This window comes from Pezoporus wallicus, unplaced genomic scaffold (genome assembly GCF_028554395.1).
Source record: "Pezoporus wallicus isolate ANWC-B61680 ecotype Strahan unplaced genomic scaffold, APGP_CSIRO_Pwel_v1 contig_7819, whole genome shotgun sequence".
NCBI classification, from domain to species: Eukaryota; Metazoa; Chordata; class Aves; order Psittaciformes; family Psittacidae; genus Pezoporus; species Pezoporus wallicus.
The window spans coordinates 368,166-384,756 of NW_026642241.1; the positions used below are offsets into that span (position 1 = coordinate 368,166).

At 57.5% G+C, this 16,591-nt stretch overlaps 2 protein-coding genes across 4 annotated transcripts in view; both read right to left on the minus strand.

The window, feature by feature from the left end:
* UBE4A (ubiquitination factor E4A) overlaps positions 1 to 16,591 on the minus strand; it is a 130,506-nt gene that overhangs the window by 104,203 nt on the left and 9,712 nt on the right. The gene's annotated exons all lie outside the window — the stretch shown is intronic.
* ZBTB16 (zinc finger and BTB domain containing 16) overlaps positions 1 to 16,591 on the minus strand; it is a 68,463-nt gene that overhangs the window by 48,515 nt on the left and 3,357 nt on the right. The window contains exons 1-2 of one of the 3 annotated variants that reach the window (XM_057428267.1): positions 4,775 to 4,913; positions 3,107 to 4,438 (exon numbers count right to left, since the gene is read on the minus strand). In XM_057428267.1, coding sequence (XP_057284250.1) covers positions 3,107 to 4,368 — 1,262 coding nt within the window. In that variant the 5' untranslated portion in view covers positions 4,369 to 4,438; positions 4,775 to 4,913. Of the gene's footprint in view, positions 1 to 3,106; positions 4,443 to 4,774; positions 4,914 to 16,591 lie in introns of those variants that run through there. The other 2 variants (XM_057428266.1, XM_057428265.1) reach the window with 2 other exon arrangements.

The window sequence follows — 16,591 nt, forward strand, 5'->3', positions numbered from 1 at the left end:
TAAAGAGTTGCCGACTCAATATACACTCGATTACTCAAAATCATAAACTCGGTGAGGAAGAAAACAGGGACCATGCAGCAGCCAGGGGGTTCAGGGACCTGAAAGCCCCAGTGAGAGCCAGCGCCGTGGCTTGCAGCCACTTGGCCACCAAAAGGTCACGCTTCAGCTTGCTCGACTCACCCACGTGCTGTGCCACGACACAGACGATGCTGCCACAAGCCAAGGGTGGCCGTGGAGCCGCGCTCCCGCATGGTGACGGGGCAGATCGTGTCCCTCAGGTCCCCTCCATCACTGGGGCGAGCACCTCGCATGCTTGCCAAAGCTGGTGCAAGGCCAGCTCAGCCCCTTGCTGCCCTCATTCCTGGGTGCACTTCCCACACCAGTGAAGAGGGAACAGCACTCAGAAGGCTCCGAGACTCTAAACATATATATTTACCCTTATCTAGGCATGTGTGTGTGTAAACAAACAGACCCACCATATGTATACGCTCGCCTGCGCGATGTAAACAGGCACGGTGCACGTCGGCTCATTGAGCTCAGTGCCGAGAGCGGCAGCAGCTCGGGGGGGCTCTGCCTGTCACCTGCTGGGGCTCAGCACATGGGAGCAGGGCAGCGGGCGGGCCAGCATCTCGTGGTGCTGCGTGGTTCCCTTCCCCGGCAGCTGGGAACGGCTCAGCTCTGGGCACCTCGCGCTCCCCTCAGCATCGCAAAGCAAAACCACAGCAGCGAATGCACAAGCAGAAGGAGGTCAGCGAAAGCCGCCGCTCGACGAGCGACACCGCGGTGTCCCCAGCACATCCTGCCCCCCCTGCCAGCCGGCCCAGGGCCTCGGTGCAAAACACAGGGTCCCCCAGACCACTTCTCCACCAGGCACTGTGGTAAGCAGGGGCCTGTAGCCAGCACGGTGCAGCTGCTGCCACCACCAGAACCGCTCCAGCAGGGAGTTACAGATCCCAGTCCAGCTCAGAAGCTGTTTAACAGCTCCAGGAACACAATAGGATCCCACAAATCCTCCCCAAATGGTAATTTTCACAACGTATTAGAAAGCAAACACTATAAAAAAGCCACATGAGACCCCATCCGCACACAGACTGCCTGGATTTAGACCTGGGGGGAGGACAGGGGGAGTGAGCTCATCGCACCGTTGCCCAATGCCTTTCAACATGGACGGTCTTAGGGATCAGTTTAAAAATGGCTCAAAGGATTTGGCTCTCCCTGCAAAGTTGGCCAGCACCAGGTTATCTGTGACACAGGAACGGGCGAGCGGAGCTGGGCTCTGGCTGAAGCAGTTGCCTTTGAGGCTCTGCTGAGCGTGGTGCTGGGGTCAGCCCAAGGGAGCACAGCGCGTACCCGGCCCCCTGATAACCATCAGGAATAAACAAGAAATAAGCTGCGGCCGTGGCCGTACTTGTCAAAACGAGCCAAGCCCAGGAGGCACTGACACAGGGCTGCTGCACTGGACAGCCTGGGCCGTGCCCCCCATCTCCCAACCCTTGCGTGCGTGGGGAAGGATCCAACCTTCCAGCCCACCCTGCCTCGGAGCAGACCCCTGCAGCTGCATCGGGCGCTGCTCTCCGGCTCGGAGGGGGAAAGGGAGATGCTCAAGCCTGTGGCAGAAAGGCACGTTAAAATTCTCCCTGAGCCCTCACTGCAGCTCTCCTCTGGTGACGTTCGGTCTGCATCACCGCACGGCACGGCCGGCCAAGAGCTGCACCGGGGCAGCTCCGGGCACACGAACCAGCCCCAGCACCAGCGCCCTGCTCGCGAGGTGAGGGAACAAAGCAGAAAGGAGCTGAGCACCCACGGGGGGGCCAGGGAACCCTGCAAGGGGCCAGGGCTGCTCCCACGGTGTGCACGGGAGCTCCAGACTGAGGAACGATGCTGCCGGCGCTCAGCGGCTGTGCCCCACACTGCAAACATCATGGGCTGAACACGCGGGGAGCTGCTGCTCTGGCACCCGACACCGGCTCCGGTGCATCCTGCCCCACACACGGGCAGCGAGCATGCAGCGGCACCGCCATCCCCGGAGCGCGTTATGTGCATGGGAACTAATTAACCTGTTGATTCATTAAAAATCTGACAGGGTGCAGAGCAAGGGGAAGGCTGTGTGCGGCTCCGGCACTGCATGGTGCTGCCGTTCTCCGGGCAGAACACTGCTGTCCTGCTGCGGGGCTGCAGCCGTGCTGGGGCCAGCACTGCACAGGGCTCACTAAAGCATGACCACTATCAAGGGGGCTGACCAGCGACGCTGATTTAGGTGCTGTGATCAACGTGGCTCCATTCCCCAGGCAAATGTGGGAAGGAGCTCCGGTCCCTGCTGCTGCTATCAGGAGGCAGCAAACAGGAGAGCACTGAACTCACACGCCACCGACAACCACCACTGCGCTCCCACCCGCAGCAGGTCCTGAGGCATGGGAGAGCACGAAGACCGCCCCACCCCAAGCAGGGGAGCCCCGAAATCACACCCACAGCCACCAGAGGTTCAATCCGGAGCCAGTGCCTACAGTGCCGGACCCACTGCTCTTGCCCCGCGCTGCCCAGCCTGACCCACACACTACTTCGTGCAAAGTGCAAACATCCCCTGAACCAAACAGCACGGAACCGCAGGGAACAGGGCGCTGCACGCAGCCATCCCGAACGTCACCGCTGCAGCCAGGCACAGGGATCCCATCGGTCTCTCCCTCCCAGCCCCGCATGGATGCAATGCTGATGGCGCAGGACGGATCGGCTCTTGGTAGCGGGTGGGCGAGGGCTGCCCAACCCCACAGCATCCCTTTATACGCAGACCCCCGAACTCAAAGGGCAGCAACATGAACCATTCAGCAGATGCTGGCCAGGGAAACCACTGGGGTTCATGCTAGTGGGAAACACCTACAGCAAAGCCCCATCCAGGCTGCCCTCCTGACCAGTGCTTGCTAGAAAGAACCTTCTGGCACGGCTGCTGGATGTGGGACAGTTGCAACAGCTGTCCCTGCGAGCATGGTTTTGGGGTACATAGCAAGAACTTTGCACCAGCACACACGATACCCGTCCGGAAACCCAATCCCAAGTCAAGCCCCCTCCTTCCTACCCAGGGCAAAGGCAGTATCGTGGCTTGGGCACTCACCGGTGCTGCTCAAGGGTCTCGTTGTCTGGCAGCTCTACCCCACACACGCTGCACTGCTCACCAAGGGCTCTGCTCTCCGTCTTCATGCCGGCTGCCAGCTCGCCCAGCTTGCTGAACAGCTCCCGCTGGATGAAGCCCTGGGGCAGCAGCCCCCCATAGGCACTGAAGTCCATGGAGACGGCCAGGGCCGGCTGCACGTGCAGGGCGGACGCCACGGTGGGCGGCACGCCGAGCACCGGCTCAGTTTTGTGGTTCGGCAGCAGGGAGTAGATGCCCAGTGGCTTCTCGCCCTGGACGGCAGCGGATGGCTCTGGCCCCATCGGCAGCCCCTGGCCGGGCTCAGGTGGCAGCTCGGCGCCCTCCTCGCGGGCATAGTGCAGTTCACGGGCACTGGTGATGACGCTGCCACGGGTCGGGGTGCCGGGCCCGTCCTTGCCCTTCTCGTCAGGCTTCTCCGCACCGGAGGCGCCAGGCTCGGTCACCCGGGGGCTGTCACGGCCGGAGGTGTCGTCCACCTGCATCGCTTCGGTTTTGGCCTCGGCGAGGCTGGGGGGGCGACGGGCGGCTGCGGGGCGCGAGTCCTCGGGGCCGGCGGGCGGCAGGGTGCCCTGCAGCAGAGATTGCCCAATGGTCATCAGGCTGTCCACTGCCGCCTTGGTGGGGCTCATGGCTGAGAGGGGGCCGAAGGAAGCCGAGGCGGTGGGGCTCTGCTCCGACGTGGTCACTGGCAGGCTCTGGCCGGCCACCCCAGCGTAGCCGCTCTCTTCGCTGGCAGGCTTGGAGATGAAGAGGCCCTTGATGTACCTAGATTTCCTCTCCTCCTCTTCCTCGGTGGCGGTGCCCCCATCGGCAGCGGCGCCCTCGGTGTCATTGTCCTCGGAGGCCTGGATGGTCTCCAGGATCTTCAGGCACTGCTCCTCCAGGTACTCAATCTCCAGGATCTCAGCGGCGTAGAGCAGGTCGTCCAAGTCTTCGACCTTGGCCTGCAGGGTGGCGGTGTAGGCGTACTCCAGGATCTGCTGGAACGTCTTTGGCGAGAGGAAGTCCAGGGTGTAGTGCTGGCTGTTGCGGTGGAAGAGGATCTCGAACATCTTGCTGGTGCAGGCCAGCACCGTCCGGTGCGCATGGAACTCCTGGCTGTCCACCATGATGACCACGTCGCACAGCGTCCCCGCCAGGCGCATCTGGTTGGCTTTGTGCAGCAGCCCGGTGGGGTGGCAGGGGTTCTGCAGCTGGATCGTGCCCATCTTAGTCACATCCATGGCGCGCCCGGGGCTCGCTCATCAGGGTGCCTCGCCGGCGGCCGAATGCGGGACCAGCTTTGTGTGCCGGCTATCTGCGGAAACAAAAGGCGGAGGGGGAAAGGAGCGGAGAGGAGCGGGAGGGAGGGACGGGAGGGAAGGGGCACAAGAGGAGCACCGGGGGGGAGCGGGGAGCGAAGGGGGAGCCGTTAGCTCGCAGCCGGCGGCGACTCGCCGCAAACTTTCTCGCCGGGCTCGGGGAGCCGCGTCCCCGCCGCTGCCGCCCGCGGACCGGGCGCAGCCTCCGCCGCCTCCCGCGCGCCCCGTCCGGTCCGTTCGCGCCCAGCCCGCCCCGTCCCGTCCCGCCCGCGCAGCCCCATCAGGTGCACGGCGGGTGCCGGTGCCCGCGGGGGGGTCCCGCACTCACGGCGGCCGGCGGCTGCTCCGGCAGTTCGCACTGCCCGCTCTCATCGCCGCCGCCGCCGCTCGCCGCGCCGCGCAGCAAATCACGGCGGCGCCGGCCCACGGGCCGCCCCGGCACCACGTCAGGCGGCCCCCGCCCCCCGCCGCCCCCCCGCCGCCGCCGCCGCCCGGTCCTGCGTGCGGGCGCCCCCCCCCGGCCCCGCCCCGCACACCGGCACCTTGCGGGGCGGCACCGGGCGGCGGCTGGACAGCGCTGCCGGCAGCAAACATGGAGGAGCCGCCGCCGCCCGCGAGCGGAGCAGCGAGGCTGCCCCCGGGCCCCCGCCACGCGAGACAAAAGCGGCCGCGGGGGGGGGGACCGGGGCTCGGGCACAGCCCCACCGGGTCTCGTCGATCGCCGTGGTGCGGGCTCGGCTGAGCGCAAGTCACCCCAACGGGGCGCGTTCTGCGCTGACCCCGTGCGTACCCCACGTCAGCATCACCCGTGTGCAGGGTTCCAGCACCCCGGGTGGGAGACGGGCGAAGACTGGCAACAGCAGCTCCCAAAGGGAGCAAAACAATGGGAGAGGGAGCGCTGGCCACGCCGCCACGCTGCCAGCATCCACAAAACACCACGAGATGCCCTCTGCCAGGCGCACGTCGCCCCAACAAGGCACATTCAGCCCAGATGAGACGTGTACCCCGCACTGATGTAGGGTTCCCGCAGGTCCCCACACCTCAGGTCGGGCAGCAAAGGTCCACCAGCAAAGACTGCAACGGCAGTCCAGCAAAGGGAGCAGAACAAGGGGAAGGGTAATGCTAGCCACAACACTATGCTGCCAACAAACGCCCCATGCCAAGGGGAGCACCGAAGCACTAAAACCCCCACATCGCCTTTGGGGCTGCAGCGACACGGACCTCTTCCTCTCTCCCTGCCCAGCAGCACCGTGGTTCAACGCAGCCAGCGCCGGGCCCAGCGTCGTCAGCTAAAACAACAACTACGGACGGTATTAGTACAAAGATCCCCTTGGGGTAAAGCAGCGCAAATGTAATCTAAGGAGAACGTTATGGGGAAGTGTGTTTATAATTATAATGGGATTTAATGTACTTTGGGAGCAGATGATAGCAGTCATTTAACGAGAACAGCCTAATAACGGCGGCCCCACCACGGAAGGCGGCGCTGCTGGGGCTATTAGATGCTCATGGTGTGCACTAAGGGAAGCAGCCGCTACCCCTGTTTTTGGGGGGTTATAACTCGCTGATGTAATTGGCAAGAGCAGGGATGTGGTGCGCGTTCAGGCAGTGCTTCTTGGGCTGGGAATTGCCTCAAACTGCTCGAATTCCTCCCTCTCCCTGGCTTCTAAATCTGAGCAACAGGGGAAGGGGGGGGGGAATAGCGAGGCAATGCCGGTTCAGGTGGTTGTTTACCCTCCTCCAACTTCTGAAAGGCTCCATTTCAGGGCTGGGATTTTGCAGGCGGTTAGGGGTACGTTTTTAGCGTAGCTCGCATGAAATTAAGCTGCGTGAGTCCCATTAGCAATAATGGAAATCCCACGGCTAAATTCCCAGGCAGCATCCTGAAAATTAACCCCCCAGCCCTCCCTGTCAACTGGTGCATTGCCCTTTTTTGTTACTCCTCTAACACATACAGTAAAAACTACTGGGTTGGTTAAGAGACTGAATTCCCGCAGTGGCACCGGACAGCGTGTCTGCCCCAAGCAGGGAACGCCAGGCTGCAGCATTCCCAAATCCCACCCCAGGTTCACTGTGTGCCGGTGCCTTTGGAGACCTTCCCAGACAGCAGAGGGTTTGGAGGTGAGGCTGTTTTGCTTTGAGAGGTGAAGCAAGACAGCAGAGCTGGTCACATGTGGCAGCCAAAGCCAAAGGGATGCCCCTTCTCTCAGGGCTTTCCTCCCTTGCCCACCTCCATTTCCCAATGGGCTGCACCACAGCTGGCTCTGGAAGGCCCTGAGCTCCCCAGAGCACCACGAGGCTCTTCCCCACGACCCCTCTGCCCAGCCCATGCTCAAGTCCAGTTTCCCCCCAAACTCATACAGTTCCCCGCAAACCCACGTGCACACAGAGCTGGGAGGTCTCTCACTGGGAAGGCGGCATTGATCATAATGCATGTAAACCAGGAAAAAGCCCAAAACTCTTGCCCATGACCTCAACTCTCAGCCCCCTTTTCCGTAGCAGTGCCCTATTCCTCCCTGCAGAGCCTCAGCCAAGGCACCCGCACCCTGCTCTGCGGCAGACTGACCTGAATGCAATCACAAGCCAAAGCAGAAGCAGCTGCTTGCCTCAGTGTCCCTGAGAAGGGAAGCGTAGCCATCTCCCAGGCTCCGGCATCGGTCCTGCCTCGGCATGGGAGATGCTCACAGAGCTGCCTGGCACTCGCAGTCCCCGGAGGTGCCCACACATTGCTGGGGAAGCCACGGTCTGGAGGGTCATTCCCCGCAGCCCAGCACAGGAGTTAATCCCTCATCACGCCCCCCCCCCCCCCAGCACCTTCCATTTCCCTCCATCTCTCCCCATCAGTTTCCAATTTATTTACTTTCCTGATGTTAATCCCCACCTTGTAGTGTAACGTGTTTATTAGAAAGGAACCGGCACGTTAAATGAAGCCAAGCTGGGCTCTCGTGTTAAATAGCAGTCACGCCCAAGTGCCTCTCCATGTGCCATTACTCCAAGTGATTGAGGCAATTTCTTCCTCCGCCACGAGTTTCAGTTGTAAATCTCTCAACCAGATACGGGGGCAATGATGTGCTGCCTGGTGCGATTATTATTAACCTCCCGCATTAAACTCGGGAGACGTCCATGCTTCCCCGGGAAGGTCTTCCCTGCAAGGACCAGGCAGAGCACAGGCACCCTTCCTGGGAAACCTACAGATCCCTGCACATTCCCTTCTCCCTCCCAGCCCTTCCTTCTTTTGGACAGGAGAGGCCAACATCCACTTCCCCAACAGAATAGCCTGGCAAGGACCAGCAGACCCACGGGAAGGAAAGCTCCACAAAGCACGGACGGGACAAAGCAATGACCCGTAAGTACTCCAAGAGACAGGGGCAGCTTCAGGATGTGCCAGGCGCACAGGAGGAGGAGAAAACAGAAGAACCTCCAGGATCACAAGGAAGGAAATCCCTTGATCAGGATGCTCAGACCACAAATAAACATCACAGGAGATGGCTTCAGAAAGGAGGTCCCCAAGCTTGGAGGGCCCCAACTTGTGTTGCCCCCCACCTCTTCCCCCTGGACCTCTTCTGTCACAGAGCTGACTCGTGAGGGCACAGGGCAAGAGCACAGTGACTTTCCCATGTCAGAACCACACATGTTCCTAGCTTTGTTTCAATGTATTGGGAGGGTTTTCCACTCTTGCTGGACTGGAGCTGAATCCTGAAATACCGGTGCAGGGATTCGTGCACCACACACAACCTCAGATCAGTTTTAACCCCAGGCAACAACCCACGACTCTTAAACCCCGATTTTGGATATCACTCCAGACACTGACAGTTCGCAGCACCCCACCCCTCGCGTGCGCACCGGACCTGGAATTCTCCCGGCACTTTATCCCTGCTCAGAGCCGGAGCTGTGCCTCGCTTTCACACGCGGCGAGCTGTCAGCTTATGAAAAGATGATTGAATGTGTCAGACTTTGCTTCCAAACCCCCGGCCCAAGGGCACAAAGCTGATGGGCCGGGGGAGGAAGGCTGCGCAGCATGCGGCCACGGCACGTTAAGCTTCCTGCGAACCCCATTGATCCGCTCCAGGAGCCGCACGGACACCGGACCCGGGCGCATTGTGGTAGCACGGGGGAGCGGAGGAGCCGGGAACAGGCTCCTTATTGTGCCCCCGCCGCACAAAGGGAACCTGAGAGTCGCTGCGAGGACGCAGCTGGTTCTGCTGTGGGGCGCAGGCTTTGCGCTCTACTGCAATTGATGCCAGAGGAGACCCGGCAGGAGTGCAGCTGCAGCCAAAGCCAAGGGACCCGCGCAGGAGCTCTCCCAGTGCCACAGGAGAGGTGAACATGTAATTCCAGTAACTGAGATGGAGCAGACTGGACACACACGGACTGTTGCACTGCAGAAACCATTGTCCACCCTGCCCCATGAGCCTGCCTCTTCCCTACAACCTACCAGCCCTGGCTTGGCAAGGGATAGGGTCTGCCTGGTGCTGGAGCACACAACAAAGGCATGGCAGCAGCAACAAGGGTAACAGCATCACCGACCTTGTGACCCGTGCAGCCTGGCAGTCATGAATCATGGAATGGTTTGGGGTGGGAGCAACCTTAAAGCTCATCCAGTTCCAATCCCCTGCCACAGGCAGGGACACCTTCCACTAGACCAGGTTGCTCCAAGCCCTGTCCAACATGGCACTGCATCACTGCATGCATCTGTGCGTCTCTGCCAGGCTGAACAGAGCTGCTGCATGCATGCGTCTGTGCTTCCCAGCTGGAAAAATCCTCCCTTTAAGCCAGGTTCCTTTAAGGGGTACAGCATCTGAGCAGTAAATGGGGGGCACTAAAACCTTACACTGCTCCGAGTTACAACTTTGCTCATGCGTGCAGGGGCTCCTGACTGTATGTTTGTGCTGCGGTGGGGACAACTGGACTTGGACACAACCTCATCGATGCCATCACATCAAAGGGGCGGGTAGCATCCCCCCATCCCTCTCGGACGCCAGGGGCCAGGTTGTGATGCACACAACATCGGTGAAAGCAGATCCCAGGGGCGCTCCCTGCATCCCCCCGGCTTTGTGGGGGCGAGAGATGCCACACAGCCCCCGAGACAACGGGGCTAATTAGCAGCTCAGGGCCCTGAGCCTGCGAGCCCGGCGGATGAGTGGGAGCTGTGACTCAGGAGGGCGGCAGCCCGGGCCAGCCTTCCCGCATTCCTGCCCTAAATCCCCCACACAAAAGGGAATTTAGCCACAGTGACTCAGCGAAGGAGCACAAACTTTACAGCCGGCCTCGAGCTCTGTGTTTATGTATCCCCCCCCCAGCAATGTGCTGCTGGCTCAGTAATTAAATAAAAATGTCTCCCTCTAGCAGGCTCTGACCTAATCATTTGCACAGCACCTATTTTTAGCATTACCCTTTGTACGTATGCGAGCGAGCCCGAGCCAGAGGCAGCAACTTTTGAAGTCCTAACGAGTGGGAGGGGGTCTCCTTTGTGTAATTTACTGTGTGATTATTTCTCCTCTTTCCCTCCTTCCCCCCCGTCACAGCCTAAAATATTTGCCATCCTGCATGGGACACGGAGCGGGATGTGCCGCGGCGTTAAATGTCAGCCCCAACCGTACAGCGCCGAGGCGGCGGCTGCGGGCTCGGTAAAGTTCAACCCGGAATGAAGCCCTTTGAGCAGAGCAGGCTCTGCACTGGGGCCTTGCTTGGCCCACCAGGATGGGGGATGCTCCGACATGGTGCGTTTCCCACTTGTGGCCTGATTTCTCTCCATCCCCCTAAAGCGGCTGTTGGTTCTCTGCAGGATTAACTCAGTGCTGGCAAAGGAGACTGTTTCAGTGCGTGAAGACATTCCCAGTGCTGGCCAGTCCTCCTGCAGCAGGGTGCAGGGCTGCACCTCCACCCAGGACCTTCCTCCTGCAGGAAGATGGTGCCCGAGTTTGGGCACTAACAAGAGCTCTGAGTTAAACACCCATTTGGTGCTTTTCTGATTAACATGTCATTAGTCTATTGCTGAAACCTCTTCCTGCCTTGAAACAGGGCAGTTTCCAAGAGCCCCTGAGTGACTGGAGTTTCAAAACCCAAAGTCACTTAGGACCACAAGTGGCATAAGCCATCCCATGGGAAGCAGCCAGTTCCCATGCCTTCATGATAATCAAGTCCATTCACTGGAGGGAGCGAGCCAAATCCTGAATTCCAATCACTGAGCGAACACCTTTACCCCTGATTTCATCTTTCCTTTCCAGCAAGGGCAAGCTCCATGTCCCATTTCCAGCTGCATGAGACACCTGTTCCCCTTTCCAAAGGGAAACTATATACATACATACATATATATATGTGTGTGCCTGTATGTGGGTGCACACAGAAATGCACTACTGTTTCTGACAGTGCAAACAAAAGCCCCCGCTTGTGGAAGCCTTTCCTTCCCCCCCTTCCCTTCCCAACATATCTGTGCATTAGATATTCACACAAAATGCATTCACAGCTGGGGAAACTTCTGCCAAAATGGGCTCCTCCTCCTTCCCTTCCTTGCACCAGGACAAAAAAATTCTAGTGGCTGAATCACACATCACAGATCTCCTTTCTAAGATGATTGAGCTGCATAATGAAGGTATTTTAGTCCCAGATTAAATCCCTGTTCATCTCTTCCATCTCTGCTAACAGCCATCTCAACTGTACAACCCCACAATGTACGAGAGAGTCAGAGCAAAGTGTGAGGCCAAACGCTACAGCCTAGGTTCAAGGTTAGATATTAACTGATTTTATTTTCTTAATTGCCAGAAGACACAATAAACCCCCCGTATCTTATCTGGTCGCAGATTCCTAAGCGACTGAAACCCCAGATAACATTGGTGCATCAGGACAGCTTCCAAACCACCCTTTTCAGGGCACATGCTTATGAATCCCTTGTGAAGGTCTGGGGCAATCAGTGCCTTCGGGCTCAGTCACAGCAGACACGTTCATCACCACGGGTCCCATGGACACGGGCTCTGCGTGGTAGGGTCGGGACGGGGAGGTGAGCACGGAGCAGCTGTGGTGCCCTTGGACCGCACGGAGTTTGTGCATGCTGGAGGGGGCTTGGCACAGTCCACCCTCAGCCCGGCCACATTCCCCGCTGGAACGGCTCGATCGGCCTCCCAAGAATGAAAGTAAACACTCCTGCAAAGCCCTTCCTGGATAAGGCCTATCTGCTCAGGGCCAGAGGTTCACACGTGCTCCTGCAAGCACTCGGGATGCAAACAGGGAGACACAAGGGGTGTGATGCTGGTGGCTGCGCCCACAATCCCCCCGACTGCCCTCAGGGTACAAAGTCCCTTTGGAAACACAGCCCAGTTTTTCCCACTGCAAGCGCCTCCTCCAGTGCCTCTGCTGCTTAGGGTACCTCATCCTTAGGCTGGGAAATGCCAATCCCACCACAGATGGACCAGAATTCCATTTCTCGGGTCACCAGAGCATTCACATTCACCACTCAGTGCAGAAATGGATCCAGCACCACTGGGTTGCTGCGGGTCCTCGGTGCTGGGCAGAGGGATCGACTGGGAGGGCAGGGAGCATGCTCCTGGCACCACAAAGTGGAGTGGCTTTGGGGGATTTCAGCTCTGGAGCCTATGGAAAGGTCATTTTGGAAACATCCCTTCAGGCATCCGAAGGGGAGAAAAATAAATCACAGCTCATGAAAAAGTAAGATGGCAAAACCAGCCAGCTCCTTTCCTCCCCAGGGGCACCTCACTCAATAGACATGCTCCCCAACAGCACATGGGTGGCACACAGGATGCACTACACAGCAATAGGACCAAGATGCTAGATGGAAGAGGAATTTGCTGCCTTGAGAGAAGGGCACTGAGGCCACACAAAGGGGATGTCAAAGCGTCTGCCCGGGGGGGGGGGGGGGGGGGAAGCTCAACCCTGGTGGCAGATCAGGGGCATGTGAACGACTCGTGGTTGTGGAAACAGGATATGGAAAGGAAAGTTTATCCCCCGGCCAGCTGATCAGCAGAATCCGTATGATGGCACTGAGCAAGGGGAGCTACTTCAATACAGTTTTCCAGGTGAGAAATGCCTGACTTCAGATGTTTTTGTCAAGGGTGGAAGCAGCTCAGATCCCAGGCACGCACCATACCCAGCTCTGGGACCCCATCTTTGGCCACACTCGTCCTCCAGTCGAGCACTTTGATTCCCCAGACCTGGCTTTGCATACAGTGCTATGTGCCATAAGGTTCAGTAATGAGCAAGGTGCATGTGCTCCCTAAAAACTGCCTTTCTTTGAGCCATGAAGCGCTGCTGCATTAACTGCAGGTGAAATCCTTTGCCGGCACTGCTCGAGAGTTCAGCTGAGGTGAAGAGGAATAATCCTCTCTGGCTCTGAAGCCCAGGAGTTTTGCAGTGATGCCGCTCCTCATCGCATCCCTGCCCAGGAAGGGCACTTCCAGCAGGACACAGGCAGCCCCCCAGGAAGCACTGACAGATCAGCTGCACAGACCCAGCCCAAAGCCAGAAAGACAACACCAGGAACCAGCTTGAAGCAGGGTAGGAAAGAATCCACCTCGCATAGGCACAGAGCAGGCATTGGCCAGGAAGTTACTCGTGCCTCAAACCCATGCATTTTGCCCTCTTTCCTGAAATTTGGAGGCTGTGATGGGGTACTGCAAGAGGATCAGAAAGTCTGGTTTAATCTGGGCTTCCACCCTGATTTAAATTGTTCTTTCTCAGCATCACCTTTTGAGCACAGATAGTGTGAGGGAATCCAGTCACAAGGCAGGAATAAATACATTTTCCTTATGTGCTGGCCACACGGTGCTCAAGATGAGACAATTCAAGTCCCTGTGACCTGAAATGCTGCCCCTGTCTCTGGTAATCCTAATCCTGCTGGAAATAGGAACCAAGCTCAAGTGTACGTGGCGCAGTGCTCGCAGCCTTGGCTGCTCGCAGCTCTAGATACCCTCCAAAGGCCACTAAACAAGTGTGTGACCAAGAGCTTTCCTTTTCAGGGTCAGAATACTTAACTTGGCATTCAGATTTGCTCATTCTGCTGACACAACTTCACCCCTTAGAGGTCCTTCTGCAGTGTGGGAATCAACACTGCATACACACTCTGGAACCCAGAGCACCCCAATGCTGTGGCCAGAACTGTTCTGCAGGATGAAGTTTGAATGGTAATAAAGGACAATTAATGCCACCCAAGAGCTGCAGGCACCAGAAGGCTGGGGCCATCAAGCCCCTGTAACAGTCAGGAGGTAAAGACGAGGCTTACACAGAAGGTGGGTCCTTTACTGTTGAGCTTCCAACAAGGTCCATGCTGGGAGGGAGAAGAGGGGGAAGGAAAGGAGATGAGTGAGCGCGCTGCCTGCTGCAAATATTGACAGAACCATTATGGGCATGTATAAAACTCCCATTTGCGTGATGCGAGCGTGATATTCTTTGAATACTTCTGTCTCGAGGAATTCTTTATTTTGCCATAGAAGAAAAATGTTTTCATATTCTCTCCTGCCGTTCAGACCTGCAACCCGGCGAGCCCTTTTGCCCTTGAGAGCCATAACATTATTTGTTAACATTTTTATGATGCCAAATGGTCTGTGCTAGAACGGGTGCCATTCTTTAGCTGGGAAACCATATGGCATGCCGAGTAATAAATAAGGTATTGTGATAGTTAATGAACCTAATTGCTAGCAAAGGCTTTAATACAGGGAATGTGCTGCTGAGAATTTAGCACCACATTAGAGATGCAGCAGAGCTCCTCTGACTTCTGAGGCTTAATTTAAGTTCTATATTGCAAACTCCAGAAAATAATTCCAAACCCTCCTGCTGGAAAAGCAACCTGCTGGTAGACTGTGATTATACTGAATTACTAAAATCGCAATCAATTTTACACACTCAGTTAACCCTTGCTAGGGAACTCGCCTCTCGGCCCACGATGGGAGGGAGAGCCCCTTCAAGGAGATGCCGGAGCCAAGTGAGTGGAGCATCGTGGTCACCATCATCCTTACCAAGATGGGTCCTCTCCCTAGCATCTCCCTTTTCTGGAGCAACCCCTATTCCCAGCCTCTCCACTTAACAGCCAGGCTGACCATAGGCAAAAGGGGACTGAAAGCCATGATTAGGAACGGTCACCACTATTTCCCTCTATGACTAACTTATTAACTGCTGTCCCTGCCCCACGGTGGTCAGGTGGGGCTGGAAGTGCAGTGCACAGGATCCTGAGGAGCACTCACACCGCTGGGAATAGCAGTGGGAGCAAATTTAGGAATAAAGTTAAACTCGCCTTGACTCCCTGAGCCCCGGAGGAGCAAATCTGTCAATGAAATCCCTGGCACTGCTACGAGTGGGAGTTTAAAACGCGAGCCCTGTCAGCCTGGAAAAGCCTGGGACAGCTCATGCCTGCAGAGCGGCACCCGTGCGATGCTGCCTGCGCATCTCGGGTAGGTGCAGCCACTGCTCCTGCCCTCTCGCACAGGGGCTGGTTAAAGCAGCAAAGGGAGGTGCAGTAAATGGAATACACATGCCCACAGCTCCTCCAAGGACTGCTCCAAAATGCTCACCAGCATGGGAAACCACCTCTCAAGCTCCATGTTCTAACTCCATCTCCTTTAATCCCCTGTCTTTACACCTAAAAAGCTGCCCACTGGACAACAAGCCCTTCAGGCTGCAGCCTTCCTTGAGAGGCCAGTGCAGGGAGCCCTGGCCATCCCTCGGAGAAGAGCAGCGCTGCTCCTTCACTCGCTCCAGAGGGGGGAAACCAGAGGTTATTGGTTTCTTCCCTGCTCTGATTGCACTCGGCCATCCTGCAGTCACGTCCCTGTGCTGACAGCGGGCGACTCGGCTCGGCAAGGCAGCCACATCCTGGCTGGAAGCACCAGGGAGGAGGCGAGAAGGTTCCCAGGTGGGGCTGCCCTTCGCCACCCCTCCGTGCCAGCCTGCAGCCCTGTCCTTGGCCACCTGCAAACCTCTCCAACCCCATGCTCCGGGCAAGCCCCAGGGATGCCGGTGTCAAGGTAGGAGGTGGCCACAGCCAGCACCCGGTGGTAGCATCTAACGGTGAAGAGTGCAGAGATAAAGAGCTGTGCTGGGCGGATTTAATACTGTACATAAATACACTTTACAATCGGGGGAAGGCTCGGTGCTAAGAGGGAACCATTGGAATATTTTATCGTGATGCAGATCGAGTGAAAAGACTGTGAATAAATAAAAGGGAAGATAATTATTTGATGGAGTTCTCTTAGGATACGCCACAGCGGGGAATACTTACAGAGAATACATATTACTAGAGAGACTCAGCTATTCAAGCATCAAACTAACCTATAAATTGTCAGAGGAGAAAATTGGAGGAGAGGAATGGATGGGGGCTTGGGCACCGCACTCATCGGTAATACCGGCTTGCACTTCCCACCATCCCCATCGCAATTCCCCCTGCCCAAGGAGTCACAGTCCCGGAAAAAGGGAAGGATGCCTCTAATAAATGTCTCCCAGAAATTACAGCCAAGCCACTACAGTACGGAGATGGCACCATTCATCTCCCCACCATCTGCACGGGCTTATTGGGCCGGGTGGCAACTGCCTGCTCCTGTGCTTCTGCAGGGTGAGGGGGGTCCTCAGCAGCACCCAGCACCCCTCATCTCTCACTGCAGCCTCCAAAACAGGCTTTCAGCTTGCCCCATGCACCCTGTTTCAGAGGGGAAGCCCCATATGGGAAAGGGTTTCCCTCTCTGGGACAAGGCAGTGCCATCTCCCAGCATTTTCTCCCTCGACTGGATCACGAACTAGCTGAGTGGGGGCTGATCCATAACGGGGAGCATCCCTCACCCCCCAGCCAAGGATGACCAGGAGAGAGCTCTGCAACCGCCAATGGAGCTGCGCATGCACTGGGAGCGACATTCCCTGGTTTGGGGAGAGCGGCAGTGATTTCCCTGAGGTCAGAGTGCTTCCTAGAGGCAGAGCTGGAGAGTGCCCAACGCTCCCTGCCTCCCGCAGCACAGCTCCAACCAGCCCCGGCTCCCTCCAAGCCAGCTACAGGTTCACATCTCCCAGTTCACAATCGGGTATTAATCCAACCAACTGCACTCACCCGCGGTCTTAACAGCCAGCTGCAAACAACCCACCGAGACCAGCGCAATGCAGGAATGGAGCAGCTGCAATGCTTGCTCCATGTTAATTTATAGTTATCAAGGCATCA